Raw genomic sequence first — 16,938 nt, forward strand, 5'->3', positions numbered from 1 at the left:
CAGGGATTACCAGATTGTTCTTTCATGAACTGCATTGAGAAATTAAGACTGAAGGATGCTGAATGTAAAAATGGATCCCCTTTACTTAAGTGAAAATTTCAAAGGGGTGATAGCAGTAGAGAGATTTTTTTTTTTCTAGAAAGTAGGTTGCAAGTATAATCTAAAATTTACTGATGAATTAAATAATTGTTTCTTTTTCCATAAAATCAGTTTTAGAGTGAGAAGGATTCAAAGATCATGAAACAGATTAAGTGATTTGATCACGATATGCAAGAGCATCTGTCACGATCAGTACTGAGAAAAACAGAATCTTGTTCATTTTTAATCATTCTTTTTTGAAAAACATTACCTATCCTGTGCGTCCTTTGTGCACCTACATAGGTATCAAAAATTCGCTGCAATTCACATTTTCCAGTCATCTGTCGTAAGAGCCATTTCATCCAAAATCGAAAAAAGTGCCCATAGAAGAACTCCCACAAAGCAATAAACATTTTTTTTTCCCTGCAGAAGGAAATATATGACAGGTTTAATGACCCTAAATTGGATTTTTTTAAAGGGAAAAATTAGTTTATCCAACTCATTGAATCCCAAATTACATTGTTAATCCATCATGTCTGTTTTATAGTAGTGTTAGGCATCTAAGAAAACAATGGCAGGTGTAATATACGCCATTTATATTAATTAAATGATGCTGGTCAAAAGGTCTATTTACCTCTTCTAAACAACTGTAAAAATCAAACTATTTACCTAGATTCAAGCTCTCGGTTCACTATTTCTTATTCTTTGAGAATAGGGATCAACAGGCCAAGAACGAAAGAATCCCAGCTAAGCAACGATTAAATCAAATACAGTATACATGAGAATTGTTTGTATAAGGAACAACTCTTCTTAACCCCGTGGATAACCCAGTTACATGTGTCCCAGTCAGGTGATCCCAGCAAACAAAAACACTACATATAGCTTACAAATTGAAGTACAAAGTTGAACACGGAGTAGATCACACCCTGGCTAATTGCTGATTTTCCATTCAACAGGTGAAGGGCAGAAATACTAAAAAGAGTGATAAACTACACCCTCGATAAAACTTAATCTTTATGCCCTAAGAAAAAAAATCTTCGGTTCTTAACATGGAGCGGGGTGGGGGAAATGCAAGTCAGGAAGAGTTACTTAAAAACTAAAGAAAAAGCTCATCTCCGTCCTGGCTTAAATATTCCCACCGATACATAGTCTCCCGAGGGATTGTCAAATTCGAAATCCCCTCAAGTCAGCGCAGAATCTGTGCAATCAGAGACGGGCTGAACTGTGACTTTAAAAAGAATCCATCTGGTCCGCGCTCATCAGAACAAAAGAAGCCGAACTGCCAAGCAGAGGGAACGCCAGCCTCGAGGCGCCAGAGCTCCCCAGCCCTTGGGGTGTCGCTGCGCCGCCGAGCCCCCCTCCCGGAGTCTGGCCGAATCCAGCTCGCGCCCTTCCCGCGAGTGGGAGGGAACGGCTCGCACAAAGCCCCGCCGGCCCGGATGCCCAGTGGACTTTCCGCAGGGCGCCACGGGGCTCGCGCGCCTCCAGCGAAGCCGCACCCAAGCAGCACCGGGCGAGAGGAAAACAAACAGCAGCCACCTCAAGGGAGCGGAAGAACTAGGAGGAGCTGGAGCTGCCTCGGTTTCCCCAACTGCAAACTGCCGGCAACGGAAACGACGCTACTAGCCGTGCGCTCCCTGCAAGCACCGCGACCCGGAAGTCGGGGAGCGAGACGGTGGGAACGCCTTCCCCGGGACACTGCTCGTCCCCGGCCCGTCCCACCGGCTTCTCCGATTGGCCCGAAATCCACCAATCGCGACCTCTGAAAGAATGACGCGCCGAGGGGCCCCGTCGCGCGTGCTCGGAGGCTGGAGACGCCCGACAGTTGCCCTGACAACGGCTACCTCGCGGCGTGTCCCGCGTCAAAGATAGGTCTTTGTCGGAGGGGCTCTGAAGATTTCGCTCTCCTTCAACTTCAGGTCAGTTGCGCACTGGAGAAGCGATGTGCTTTGTGTGACTTTCATAGAGCCAAGGTTACAAAAGCACTTTCACCTACATTTAGTCTTAACTCTGTGAAGTAATTAGCACTTTATGGATGAGGAAACGGAATTTATGTTGAATGACTTGCCCATGGCCACTAGCAGGAAGATAAGGAGAGCCCTGTATGCTGAGTAAAGAAGTTTAGACCTTGTCCTTTCATAATATATATCTAATCGTCAATTAATAGGACATTTATCCCGTAACTGGTGTTTGTTTTTTCTTGAAAAAGTAATTTATGTACATGATTATTTTTTTTTAAACCCAACCTCAGACAATGTATTCATTAAGTCAAGTAATCTGTTGATTGGCTGTTATGCACCAGGCAGTGTTCCAAAAGGGAGTCATACACCAAATAAATGCAAATATTTAGTATGTCAGGTGGTACTAAAGTAAAAGGGTATTAGGGAAAGGAAGGAGTGTATTTACATACAGTATAGTCAGGGCAGTCTCCGTGTTACAGTGCCACTTGAGTAGTGATCTGAATGAAGTAAGACAGGGAGAGAATCTGGAGGAAGAGTATTCTAGACACTAGAATAGCAAATGCGAAGGGCTTTAATCAGGAGCATACTTTGTAAGTTGGAGGACTAGCAAAAGGACAGTATGGTTGGAGAAGAAAGACCAGGGGGAGAGTAAAATATAAGTACAAAGGACAACCTATATTGAAAAATGACTTTTACCCACCCATGCACAACTCCTGGCCCCTCAACCCCTTGCTCAAAAGCAACCAGTATTAGTTTTTTATACTTTCAGGGGTATTCTATGAAAATGTGTGTGTGTGTGTGTATACATATATATATATAGAGAGAGAGAGAGAGAGAGAGACAGGTATATATAATATTCCCTCCCTCCATCTCATTGTTAACACAGATTGAAGCAGCGGTACACACTCTTCCACACCTCAACCACATTTTTCAAAAAGGCGCTAATTGTAAAACAGTAGACATGTGAAGGGTGCGTAAGTCCTCATCCCTGACCCATAGAAGCAACCAACTTGGCAATGAAATCTGGACGTATACTATAATGATAAAACATAGACTCAGATCTTGAAAGGAACTTAAAGATCATCTCAATGAATATTTTTTTATTGTACATAAAAAATATTCAAAAGGCAAAGTTACACAGCCAGTCTGGCAAATTTAAGATCTAGAAACAAACTTCTATTTTAGGGGTCTAGTATTACATAATACCTTCATATAATAGAGAGTGAGATAATTCTGTAGTACAATTATGTAATTCTTTTACCTTTTCAAGGTGCTACACTGAGTGGGGGAGGGGCAAGAAAGGAACTGTTCTTATTGTCTCCATGCTGCCTGTTAGCCCATGTCTATCCAGGTTTTTCTCCGGGAGAGGAGAATGCTCACCCGTTTGGTCAGAACTCAGGAAGTTGATTGAACTGATTTATTGGAAGTAGGATCACTGTCCATTATGACGCCTTGTGCATATGATTTCCTTGTCTGCCACAAATTCATTTGCTTGTAAGAAGGCAATGGCAACCCACTCCAGTACTCTTGCCTGGAAAATCCCATGGATGGAGGAGCCTGGTGGGCTGCAGTCCATGGGGTCGTGAAGAGTCAGACACGACTGAGCGACTTCACTTTCACTTTTCACTTTCATGCATTGGAGAAGGCAATGGCAACCCACTCCAGTGTTCTTGCCTGGAGAATCCCAGGGACGGCGGAGCCTGGTGGGCTGCCGTCTGTGGGGTCGCACAGAGTCAGACACGACTGAAGTGACTTAGCAGCAGCAGCAGATACGTTAAACCAGTCCTGTGCCTCAAGGAAGACTGGCTTTCTCTCTCTCCTATTCTATTTGGCTTTCTTTTTCTATGTGGCTGGTAAATGATGGTTAAATCCTAAGATTAGAATTCTGTCTTCAAAAAGATAGGACCTACTTAGGTCTCTGAACTAACTTCTAAATTTCGACCAGGTCTTACTAGATATGCCTACATGGAAAACAAAGGCTATAGTGTAATGGAGTTTGGTTGTATTTCTGAGTAGTACTGAGGAATCTCTGCTTTCTTGGATTCTCAGACTAAACAGCCAAGGCACTGTTGATTTAGAAGCTGCTTAATGGGAAGAGTTGTTTGGTATGACTGTTAATCAACAATTTGTTATGGTGTTCAGTTTGATTCATGTGCATCCGTGTGTGCTAAGTCACTTCAGTCGTGTCCCACTCTTTGCAACCCTATGGACTGCAACCCTCCAGCCTCCTCTGTCCATGGGATTCTCCAGGCAAGAACACTGGAGTGGGTTGCCATGCCCTCCTCCAGGGAATCTTCCTGACTCAGGGATTGAACACGAGTCTCTTATGTTTCCTGCATTGGCAGGTGGGTTCTTTACCACTAGCGCCACCAGGGAAGCCCCCGATCCATAGATGACACAAATAAAACATCAAGTCTTTTGAAGTGTGTGAACTCTGGAATGCAGCAAGTTTATACTGAGAAGGAAAACTATATTCTCCTTCCACTAACAGTGAAATGGATTACTTCCTTAGACGCATTAAAAATGTTAAGGACAATCGACAGATGAATGGATAAAGAAGTTGTGGTACATATACACAATGGAATGTTACTCAGCCATAAAAAGGAATGAATTTGAGTTAATTGTAATGAGGTGGATGAACCTAGAGCCTGTTATTCAGGGTGAAGTAAGTCAGAAAAACAAATTTTGTATATTAAAGCCTATATATGGAATCTAGAAAAACAGTACTGATGAACCTATTTACAGGGAAGGAATGGAGACACAGACACAAAAAATGGACTTGGGACACAGCAGGGAAAGGAGAGGGTGGGACGAACTGAGAAAGTAGCATTGACATATATACACTACCATGTATAAAATAGACAGCTAGAGGGAAGGCGCTGTATAACACAGGGGGCCCAGCCTGGTGCTCTGTGATGACCTAGAGGGGTGGGATGGGGGCTCAAGAGGGAAGGGATACATATATATACACACACATAGTTATGACTCATATGTGATGTTGTACAGCAGAAACTAGCACAACACTGTAAAGCAGCTGAAAGTGAAAGTGAAGTCGCTCAGTCGTGTCCGACTCTTTGCGACCCCATGGACTGTAGCCCACCAGGCTCCTCCGTTCATGGGATTCTCCAGGCAAGAATACTGGAGTGGGTTGCCATATCCTCCAATAAAAAAAAATTTTTAAATGTTATGTTCAGTGACAACCCTGATTGGTTTTATGCTGATTTGTGTTGCACTTCCCTGAAACTATGTTAGACACTGTGCTTAGGGGACCCCCTGTGTGTGAATTCCCCATATAATTCTTTTAATGGAAGCCCAAGGCAATACACAGAATTACAAGGTAAATGTGTACAGCTTCTAGTAATGGGCTTTACCAATGAAAAGAAAATGTAAGCTATGCAGAATTAAGGTAGTGGGCTGGGGTAAAGATAGTAACCAGAACAAAGCAAATAAACACTGAATTGGGTAGAACTATTTATTTGATCCAAAAAAACCCAAAAATAAAACAAAACAAAAACCAAACAAACAGAGGGTAAGAATGAGGGGGAGTAAAGAAGCAAGAATTTTGACAGGGACCCTACAGAGAGTTTGGTGGCACATTAACAATGATTGGGAGCAGGGAAACCTACTCTAGTTCCTGTGTCCACCTCACCTAAGTTAACCTAAGTCTGTTCCAGTTATCCCAGCCTAGATGAGTTTAGGGCTAAGGATGCTGAAGATAAGAGGGAAATAAGGTGTGTTTAGCACAGAGAAGTTATTTTATTTCATCTATTAGGATTGTGGGGGGAAAGCACAACTAACTTGAGGGTCAGGAAGTCTTCAGTTGACCCCTGGTAGGAGGTCCAAGATTGTATGATACAGTTGATGTTGAGTGGCAGAGGATAGTGGAAAATCTTTGGGGGATCATCTAACTGAGGTGCAAAATGTATTGTATTATCATCAGGAGAATGGAAGGACAATATTAAGGTACGAAATCGAAATTTGGGACAAATGAAAATGTTATGGTGTGTGCGCACATGCTCAGTCACATCAGTTGTGTCTGACTCTTTGCAACCCCATGGACTGTAGCCCGCCGGGCTCCTCTGTCCATGGGATTCTCCAGGCAAGAATACTGGAGTGGGTTGCCATGCCCTCCTCCAGGGGATCTTCCTGACCCAGGGATTGAACCCATGTCTCTTATGTCTTCTGCATTGGCAGGTTCTTTACCACTAGCCCCACCTGGGAAGCCCAAGTGTTACGGTAGGCAGCACCAGAATCACAGTGAGGCTGAAGCTGGAGAAATAAAGTAGGAACTATCCAGTGCTTGCCATTGCCCAAATCTCTAATTAGAGTAGATGTGATGAAGTGCCTTGTCACTACTAGCTTAAAGCCATTTCTGCTTTTAAGAGACAGAAATTTGCCCTTTTATGTGTTTTCAATTAAACATACAAAAGGAAAGCCCCGAGGACTGCTCAGACCTCCGTTTGTAGTTAATACCAGGCAGTGTCAGGTTCAGGAAAGACATAGGAAATCTCATCTCTCGTTAGAAAATAATGCAAGCAGCAGTGCTAATCTCCACCAATGCTTTTTATTAATCCTCTGTGGTCCATAAGAAAAGACCCTTGGAAATAACTGTTGGTGATCATGATTTAAACAAGGGAGCTGGAGAATCCCAGGGACGGGGGAGCCTGGTAGGCTGCCCTCTATGGGGTCGCACAGAGTCGGACACGACTGAAGCCACTTAGCAGCAGCAGCAGCAGCAGCAGCTGGGACTTCCCTGATGATCCACTGGTTAAGACTTCACTTTCCAATTCAGGGGGCGTGGGTTTGATTCCTGGTCGAGGAGCTAAGATCCCATAAGCTTTCAGGGTCAAAAAACCAGAACATAAACAACAGAAGCAATATTTTAACAAATTCAATAAAGACTTTAAAAATGGCCCACATTTAAAAAATCTTAAAAAATCAAAATAACCAAGGTAGTTACCATGATTTAAATTAAGTGTCCGTTGTACCAAGTATTTTAAAAAACTATATAAGAGGTTCAACAAACTTTGACTGCAATATTTTTTGTGACATCTATGCTGTCTTCTTTTTTTTAACATTTATTTGACTACTGTTGATTTACAATATTGTGTTAGTTTCAGGTATACAGCTTCAGATTGTTTTCCATATAGGTTATTACAAGATACTGAATATGGTTTCATGTGCTAGATGGTAAATCCTTGTTGTTTATTATATTTAGTGGTGTGTATCTATTAATCACATACTCCTAATTTATTACCACTCTCCTTTTCCCTTTGGTAACCATAAATTTGTTTTCTATATCTGAGTCTGTTTTTGTTTTGCAAGTGAGTTGATTTGTACTTTTTTTTAAGATTCCACATATAAGTGATATCATGTGATATTTGTCTTTGTCTGACTCACTTTACATAGTGTGATAATCTCCAGGCCCATCCATGTTTTTGTGGATGACATTAGTTTGTTATTTTTTATGGCTGAGTAATATTCCATTGTGTATATGTACCACATCTTCTTTACCCATTCATCTGTCAGTGGACATTAGGCTGCTTCCATGTGTTGGCTGCTATAAATAGTGCTGCTATGAACATTGGTGTGTATGTAACTTTTTGTTTTCCATTCTTCCAAATGTATGCCCAGGAGTGGTAGTCTTTTTAGGAACCTCCAGACTGTTTTGCATAGTGGGTGCACCAACTGACATTCACATCAACAGTATAGGAGGGTTCCCTTCACAGCTATGGTATCTTCTTGATCTCACTCTCAGAGTAAGATCAGTTTCCTTGTACAGGAAAAGGAATGTATAATATGTTTATGGTTCTTCTTCAACGACATCTGACCTTGGGGACTCCAACTCACTGCTAAAATTTGGTGAGACTGTATTTAGAGATGATCACTATCAAAATGAAATTAATTCATTATACTGATTACATCATGATCATTCCCCACCCTGGAAGGAGACACTCAGGAGATATGAGAGCTGTTACTGGTACATATGATGCACAGAATCAATCCAGTTTAGATTAAGAGCTTAGCTAAATCAGTGAAATTTCTAAAGGTAACTTAGGGCCTCTAGAGGTGTTATATAAATAAACAATACATTACTCCCCCTTGAGGACTCTATCAATAAAAAGGAGGCACCACGCCTTAAAGGAATATTTGACAAACTATGAAAAATATATAATAGGTACTGGCCCAAGGCTGCTGCTGCAACCCTCAGTTCTAACACACTCATACATAATTTTACATAATTCATACATAAGTTTCTGATGCTACAATATATTCAAATTGGAAACTTTGAATTAAATATAATACTGCCACCTTGTGGTGACCACTGGGATTTGGGGCTCAAAAAGTTCCTGATGATGGCACTAAGAGAGCCAGTTTGCCAGCATGCTGTTTGTGGTCTGGTATAAACAGTCCCCATGGCGCTGGTGGTAAAGAACCTGCTTGCCAATGCAGGAGATGGAAGAGAAATGGGTTTGATCCTTGTGTTGAGAAGATCCCCTGGAGAAGGGCATAGCAACCCACTCCAGTATTGTTGCCTGGAGAATCCCATGGACAGAGGAGTCTGGTGGGCTATAGTCCATAGGATTGAGAGTTAGACATTACTGAAGCAGCTTAGCACACATAAACAGTCCCCATAACTTAAGAGTGGCGAATTATATTAAGGTCTGAACTACCTGTGATATAATATGGGTGATATCAGCAAGAAGCTGCACAACAAAATTCTCAAATAAAATGAAATTCCTATCCTGAGAATTGTCTCTGTGGAGTTATAACACATAGCAGGCAGCATCTCTGCTTTTGGACTAATTCGAAGTTCACTTCTGTGGCTAAACTTTCTAAACCTCATGACTCTTTGCACTAAAATGAGACAACTTTCTTGGTTTATCCATAAGAGACCCTGCATAGTACAAACCAGAATATAAAAAACAGCTACCATTTGTTCTATAGACAGTAAAAACAGTCAGATGATGTCAAGGTAAGTTCAAGCAGTGGGCCAATTGAGAGCATAGAAGATGGTGGAGGGAGAACTTAGTTCTTTGCCTCAGGCAATGTTTGGACATGTTAAAAAGAGTTATAGGCAGTAACCAGTAAGCGAATCTGGGTGATGCACCCATTGGTTACTACCTGTAAGTTATATAATACTGTACATCAACTTTGTATCAATGAAAATAAAAGTGTTTATTCTGGTCCCAGTTTCTTCTCCACACAGTTGCCCCCAATCCCCCAGTGAAATGGAAAGAATTCCAAAACCTGAGAGGAAAAGGGAGCCACACCATGGAAGGGCCTGGAATCCCAAGCGATCACAGAGAAAATTGCTGGTCAATTGGTCATTACTTGAGCAAGAACAAAACGTCTACTGTATTGATCCATAGAGGTTTCGAAGTTCATGTGTTCCTGGAGCTGGTTGTACTTTAATTGGTTGTTAATATGTTTAAATCATCACTATGAAGTAAATAAATAGTGAATATGAAGATAATGTGTTTGGATTTATGACTTAGACTGTATATACATATTTGAATTATAATAGCATACAGTTTATAGTAAAATGTACAGAAATAAGCAGTAAGCTTGCCTTTTCACCATTTGGATCTAAGAGTCTTGATGCAAATACAAAGTGTTTCTACAAACGTCAATTGTATCACACAGAGCCTGGGTGTTTTGAATAAATCCATCATCCTTTTGAGCCTAGCGTCATGGCCTCCTTGGGTTTTCCAACAGAGATGAACTATGTGGATAAATTAAAGCACCAGCTCTTTTTCCATTGGATATCCTGATTTGCTCCTTCCAAAACCAACAAAAATCTAGTGACATTCAGAAGCAGTTAAGAGCCAAATTTAGAAAGATTCAACAATTAGAAACTCTTGGCTATTAAATCGCTTTCCTTCAGTTTAGCAGGATGGAAAATAATCCTAGGACTTTTTTCTGGGCAAATGGACTTGTTCAATTAGGCCTGTTTACAGTGAGGTTTTTCTTTATATATAAGGCCTTGTAAGTTATCAACGTAACTATGCCTACCAAAATTTTGTTGGGCTCTCATTGTACCCTTACCCATGAGGTTTATGTGTACAGGGTTGTTTCAGTATATTTATTGTTTATTTGGGGAAATTAGGCTCTGAAGCAGTTTTTCCTCCTGTGAGTCCCATGGTCTCCTTGGAAACAGGCCTCCAGCTTCTTCCCACAGCCAGCTCTTTTTCTCCCAGAGCTCATCTACATGGTATGGTAAAGAAGCAGGAAGCCCTCTTTTCCCAGGCGTCCATGCACAAGTATTCTCTATACCATTAACCTTCTTAACCACTGACATGAATGTCTGGAAGTACATTTCTTAGGAAAATCATCAATTATTCAATCTGCTTTAAATAAATTTCTCCCTTAACCGTGGATATAACTCAGGCTCATCTTGGGGATCTCTGCCCCTATAGCAAAATGAAAGGCAGATACCTGATACACTAAAAGCATTCAGAGAAGTGGTCTGCTGTAGTCACATTTTGATTCATGAAACACAGCAAACTTGAGACCTTGAGAGGTGGAAAGCAGTTGAACGGTCAGGGAGGAGACTGGGCATCCTGGACTGTGGGTAAATATCAAGAGAAAAGGCACAGAAACAGAAGCGTGAACATGACATGTTCAGGATAGAATTGAGTCTGGCAGGTCCTTAAGGCATGTAAGGGAATATCAGGAAATACTCTTGAGAAAGCAGAGAACAGCCTGATGGGTTGAACTTTATCACTACGGAAGAATGGAGCTACTTAAATGAGACAATTGACACTAGAGAACTGGAAATCTACTGGAGTAAAAAGTGGGCTGCAGAGTGTAGATACTACAGCGTGGCCAGCCTGAGTATCATCGTAAGAATATGGCTATTGGGGTAGTGTTAGAGCAACAGAAGTGCAGGTCTGGAAGATGAGACATTTCAAAGGAGGACTGTAAAGATTTATAAATTATGGGGCATAATGAAAAAGAGTAAATTGATCAGGAAAACTATGGTGACCTTGACAAAAGTCAAATGACTGTGGGAAGATAGCTAGCTTGGGGAAGAAGTTTGAACATCATCTTTCGGGACATCCAAGAAGTGCTGAGAAGATGGTTAATGAGACACTGGAGCTCAGGTAAGAGAACAATGAAACACTGATTTGGAAATTCCTTTGTGCTGGATAGGTGGGTTCTCCCACTTGAATCTACTCTATATCTTTTCCCACCCTGCTTCATATGTCGGGAGGAAGGGTCGTATAATATAGCATATAGTACATCAAGCTGAAGTTCCTTTTCTTTTGGTTCCCAGTAGAACTTAGCCAGTAGGAAGCACTGGCAAGAGACTGAAGGGATGGAGGAGAAGAAAGTAGAGGTATTTATTCCTCTGAGCTTCCTCTTTTGGCACCTGGGTAGATCACCGCTTAACTGAAGGCCACAACTTCTAGCCTTTCACTCATGAGTAAACGCACCTTAAATAGCATCCTCACGCTGGCTTGTGTTCTAATCTTTCTCCTGTCATGGGGCCAGAAATTAGCCCAATCAGTGGTGCAGTGCTGATTTGAAGTAGTAGTAGAATGATTGCTACCAGACACTGCCAGGGAATCCCAAATAAGAAGAGAGATCAGAGCAGAGAACCCAAAAAACAAACCACATTTAACCTGCCCAGAGAGTATAACCCTACTGATGTTCTCCTAGTGTTTCCCAGTTTTGGGTAAAAATCTGAGAAGCTGATACCTTAAACTTGGCTGAGCCCAGCAAATCTCTCTTGGGCTGTTGCTCATTGTATTTACAACTTTTTTGTTTTGTTTTGTTTTTTCCCCACAAAACTTGACTCCCTGCTCCTTTCTTTGGGGAGACGGGGTACCAAAATATTTTAAAATAAAGGTAAGGGGATTAAACTGAATGTCTAGTCTTGGTCACTCCCCACACAAAAATCTAAGCCTCCCAAGTCACTTGGGCACTTGACAGTTACTATTTAAGGCTGTGCTGTGTATGTGCTAAGCTGCTCAGTCCTCTGTCCATGGGATTCTCCAGGCAAGAATACTGGAGGGGGTTGGTGTGCCCTTCTGCAGGTGATCTTCCCAACCCAGGATCTAACCCTTGCCTCCCACATTGCAGGCAGATTCTGTACCACCTGAGTCACCAGGAAAGTCCATTTAAGGCTAGCAAATTCCAAGTAAAGACACATATTTTCTTTAGGAAATTCTTGTCCATGTACAAAGTTTGTATGAGAAAAAAGGAACCGCTTCCAGCAGTGCAACTTGAAGCAAGTTGCTCAGCATATTAGGAAGATGATGTTATTTTCATTTTATACTTTTAAAAAAAGACTGAGCTTTTGTGAGGACTTAATGAGGTCATGTATGCAAACTGTTTAGCCCAGAGTCTGGCTAAAGCGACATCTTACAGGACAATAAAGTTATTAAGCACTCACCTGGAGTGGGAGCTTTCGCATAGCTTATTTCATTTAAAAATCAGCAGCCCTGGCAAGCGGTTCAGGATAGAAGGCCAAAACTGCTGCTGGGGGAAGGGAGCTGGGTGCGTGTGTGGTGGGTGGGTGGGGGTTGGGGGGAGCTAGGTTCCTTGCGACGCCGGGGAGGGGCGAAGCGGCGCGCGCCCCGGGGGGCAGGCACAGTGCGTGCCCATCCTTAGCCGGTGGCGGGGTGGTTGCTGTGTGCACTGCTGTTCTAGCCAAGCTGTGGGTGGCCGCCGCCGTCGAATCAGCACCATGAGGACCAGGCACGTGAACTTGCTCATCACGCTCATCGCTGTCGTGCTCTTCAGCTTCTCCTGCTTCTGCATTTCCAGGATGACTCAAACCAGTAAGCGGCGCCCGGCTTCTCCCGCCTTTTTTTCGGTTCTGGGGCTTCAGGGCTCCAAGATGACTTGGAGCGGCCGTGTTGGAGAAAAGTGGGAAGATGTGGGAACATGATGGCTGTCTCTCGCTCTCATATTAGGGTCTTTCAGATGTGACCCCCACACCCCGCCACCACCACGCCCTTAAACGGCCAGCGGTTAAACTGTAAAGAACGCCCCTGCCTCACCGGGTGGTCGTGACCCCTGCGGGGCGCGCGCGCTAATGGCAGGTCAGCGGGGTTCCCTGGTCCCCTCACCTCTGCGGGCTGTTTTCCCCACAGAGGTTCAAGGGCCCCTTCCGAAGTGCCCTGCATTCCACACAGTTCGTCGTTCTTTTCCCCATCGTTTTTTTTTTTTTTTTTAATTTGAATATCTGACTTTAGGAACTCCTTTTACACAGCCAGCCTCTTTCCTCTTTCGTATTCTATCAAAATGTCAGTTTTGAGTCACACTTCAGGGCTCCCAAGCGTTTTTGGTTTTGTTTTGCTTAGGGATGAGGTGACGGAGAGAGAGACACTATGAATTTAGAGTACTGGTTTAGCACCTGATCTTTCTCAAATGGACCATGTGTGTTACCGCTTTGAAATGCACCAAGGTTTTTAGTTTACGGTTGTCTGTAGGGTTGCCGATTTAGCAAGTGAAAATGGAGGTTGTCCTGTTAAAGTTGAATCTCAGATGAACAATGAATGCATTAATTTGAAGTACAAAAACTGCATGGGATATATTTATACAGAAAATATTATCATTTGTCTGAAATTAAAAGTTAACTAGGTTTCCAGTATTTTTTCTTTCAACTGTAATCCATAGTGAGCATATATATATATATATATATATATATATATATATATATAGTTGAATTTTGAATTTAAGACTCAGGAAAACTGCAAATATATTAACTCAGCCTTCCAAGATTATTCTTATATATATTAACTCCACCTTCCAAGGTTGTTTTTGGTTAAATTTTAATTCTTCTTATTAAACACATTTATGTATGACTCAGGGTGCACACTAAGTAATCTTGGTAGTAAGATGCTGGTTCAAGTTTGGAAGTGGCTTTAGTCCTATAATTAATGTTGATGTAATCTCACTAAAGTTAAAATTTTGTTTATTTCCTAACGGTAAATTTTGTCATGTACATGCAATATCAACATTTTACCCCATTTGTTTGAAAAATCAGAAATGTATATTAATTTGATTTATACTGATCTTCAGTCATTTTATGCATTTTTTTCTTCTTCATTGCCTGTAAAGAACATTATCCAAATGTGTTTTTATTTATTTTAGAACAGTTAACAATGAGCACTTTCATAACAAAAAAATAGTTACTGGTAATTAGAAAGCAAAATAGAAACTTTGTTTTGTAGTAATTTTGGAAGATAATTTAAATTAGTAACCTCAGAAAGCATTTTAATACAGTTAGTATTCTTATAATGAAATGGTAGACTTTGACATACATACAATCATTTGGATGTTTTTTTTTTTTCCAGTTTTGTCCAGGAAAATGAAGTTTGATTCCTCAAAATGTCTATTAATAAATATTCCCATCATTTGTATGTTCAAGTTCAGAAAATGAGATATTGTTCTTGAGAATGCACTACTCTTAAGAGCAGATGAAACAGGTTTTTCATTTTCTAAGTATGTGTCTCTATGGAACCTAGCTCTAAAATAATTAGGAAGTCAATTGTAGCACTATAATAAGATGTTCTTACATCAACAGAAGAAAACACAGACTTCACTTAGTATTTGAAATAGTGGTATTTATAGAACACCAAAAATGGTCCCTCTGTCTTTAAACCATGATTTATGGTTATAATTCTTATCAATGAAACTTTGGGAATACTTATTAGAAAAATAGTGACTACCTAGTGCTTTATTCTTCCCTTCTTAAAATTAATTTTTATGTGTAGATAACCTTTTAGTTTCTTTTTGAAAACTCCTAGTATTACTAATTCATTGGTTTGTTCAATAAATATGTAAGTTGCATGAGGAGAGGAATTTTTTCCCTGTTTTTGCCTGTTTGCTTCACTGCTATATCCTCAAAATCTTGAAAAATGTCTGCATATAATAGATATAGGGGCTTTCATCTCATTGATGTTAACTACTCTCCTGAATTATGTGCTTATTTTTTCTTTGCTTTTTAGAATATAGTTTTCATCAATTTATACATGTCCCCTATACTATGCTGTTTAGTTTGCTTTGTTCCTGAGCTTTCTAAAACTCAAATCTGCTGACAGTCTTTATAGGCCCTTCTACATTCTTTGTCATGATCAAAACCAGTAGTCTGTTAGATGCCCTGGCCAGCTGTGTTCTCATTCCATCTTACCGGTGGGAGGCATTTGTGCCAGAGGGTGCATGAAGGTGGTAGTCACTTTGCTTTTCCTGGTTCCTCTGCCAAACTACTAGCCCTCACTGAAGTGTAGGGGTTCAGGCAGCAGCAGCAGATCCAGTATTGTCAGGGATGACAGGCATGGGAGGTAGCTAGCAGATGGCCAGGGGCCCCTGCGGAGGCTGCATCACCCAATAAACACTTTCATGAAAGAGAATCTGGAATTGCTTATTTGCCTTACTTGGGCCTGAACCCATGTCTCCTGCACTGGTAGGTGGATTCTTCACCATTGAGCCACCAGGGAAGTCCCCAAGACTCCTCTTCTTTTACATCAAGGACTCAGCCAGTGAAAAGCCACAGACTCTTTGTTTACCGTGGCCCTCCCTTCTTCCTTTTCCTCTCTATTAAAGAGTGCTTCTTCCTTTGCTGTGCAGGGACTTAGCATATGGCTCACCATGGTTGTGGACTCTGAATTGCAATTCTGTGCTGATACCGAATAAACTCATTTTTTTTTTTTTTCTGGAGAAATAACCAGCGATCTATTTGTTTTAGGTCATCAATACTCTTTGTAATGTTAAAATATTTCCCCATAAAACTAGGGCATAGAGGAACCACTCATAGGGAGTTTAAAGAGCATGGTACATAGTATAATTTGATTATTGCAAAGCATACATGGAGGGGTGTAATCTGAAATGTATTTACCATTTTAACTACCTCAAATATTCTTTCTTTGAAACCACAATGGGTATACAAATAAGTGAATAATAAGTTTAAAATGGACCAATACTTAAACTTAATGCTGTTTCTCCTTCTTTTCCTTACTGACTGAATCACTTGCTTTTCCCTCACTATTCATACTATTTTATACTTATGTATTTATGTTGTTATTTTATTAGTCTAGAATACCCTTCCCTCTCTTTGCTATATGCAAAATTAAACACATTCTTCAAATTTTCTAATATTCCCTCTTCTCTGAAACTTTTTCCACTTCCCTCCCCGACTCTTCAGTCCTCCTTAAGAATTAGTCATTAAAAAAAAAAAAAAGAATCATTCTTGCCTTCCTTTCCCTGTAGCACTCAATGATAATTCCATTTTAACAATTAATTTATAATTAGTTGTTTAAATATATGCTCTTTTCCCCAACCAGAGCACCCCGATTGTCAGTTATTTAGGGCAGGAACCTGGCTTTATTTGTGTTTATTTACCTATCACATAGCACAGTGAATGGTACATGGTAAGTATTAAATGGAAGAAAGTATGACTATATCAGCTTGCTTCTCATTACTGGAAATGTTTGGTGAGTGAAATAAGATGGAAAAGTCAGATTGTGGCTATATCATATCAGACTTCCTATATTAAGATAGGGCTCCCTGGTGGCTCAGCTGATAAAGAATCTGCCTGCAATGCAGGAGACCCCAGTTTGATCCCTGGGTTGAGAAAATCCCCTGGAGAATGGAAAGGCTACCCACTCCAGTATTTTGGCCTGGAGAATTCCTTGGACTGTATAGCACCAAAGAATTGATGCTTTTGAATTGTGCTGAAGAATACTCTTGGGAGTCCCTTGGACTGCAACGAGATCAAACCAGTCAATCCTATAGGAAATCAACGCTGAATATCCATTGGAAGGACTGATGCTGAAGCTGAAGCTCCAACACTTTGGCCACCTAATGTGAAGAGCCTCTGATGTTGGGAAAGATTGAAGGTGAAAAGAGAAGGGAGTGGCAGAAGATGAGAAGGTTAGATAGCATC

At 41.1% G+C, this 16,938-nt stretch overlaps 2 protein-coding genes and 1 long non-coding RNA gene across 9 annotated transcripts in view; 1 reads left to right on the plus strand and 2 right to left on the minus strand.

The window, feature by feature from the left end:
* Nucleotides 1-1,740, minus strand: part of ELMOD2 (ELMO domain containing 2) — a 29,381-nt gene extending 27,641 nt beyond the window's left edge. Inside the window, exons 1-2 of one of the 2 annotated variants that reach the window (XM_005217554.5) lie at nucleotides 966-1,740; nucleotides 350-501 (exon numbers count right to left, since the gene is read on the minus strand). In XM_005217554.5, the coding sequence (XP_005217611.1) occupies nucleotides 350-491 (142 nt within the window). In that variant the 5' untranslated portion in view covers nucleotides 492-501; nucleotides 966-1,740. 2 annotated transcript variants of the gene reach the window in all.
* Nucleotides 1,741-1,832: 92 nt separating this feature from the next.
* The window catches only part of MGAT4D (MGAT4 family member D), a 63,423-nt gene continuing 48,317 nt past the window's right edge, over nucleotides 1,833-16,938 (plus strand). For 5 of the 6 annotated variants that reach the window (XM_059876253.1, XM_059876251.1, XM_059876250.1 and 2 more), the window contains exon 1: nucleotides 12,736-12,829. In XM_059876253.1, coding sequence (XP_059732236.1) covers nucleotides 12,736-12,829 — 94 coding nt within the window. Of the gene's footprint in view, nucleotides 1,998-12,735; nucleotides 12,830-16,938 lie in introns of those variants that run through there. The other variant, XM_059876254.1, reaches the window with a different exon arrangement.
* Nucleotides 6,590-12,531, minus strand: LOC132342583 (uncharacterized). Its single transcript, XR_009491005.1, has 2 exons — nucleotides 12,442-12,531; nucleotides 6,590-6,876 (listed from the first exon to the last, which is right to left on the minus strand). It is a non-coding gene; the product is annotated as an uncharacterized lncRNA (long non-coding RNA).

Source organism: Bos taurus, chromosome 17 (genome assembly GCF_002263795.3).
Source record: "Bos taurus isolate L1 Dominette 01449 registration number 42190680 breed Hereford chromosome 17, ARS-UCD2.0, whole genome shotgun sequence".
Taxonomy (NCBI): domain Eukaryota; kingdom Metazoa; phylum Chordata; class Mammalia; order Artiodactyla; family Bovidae; genus Bos; species Bos taurus.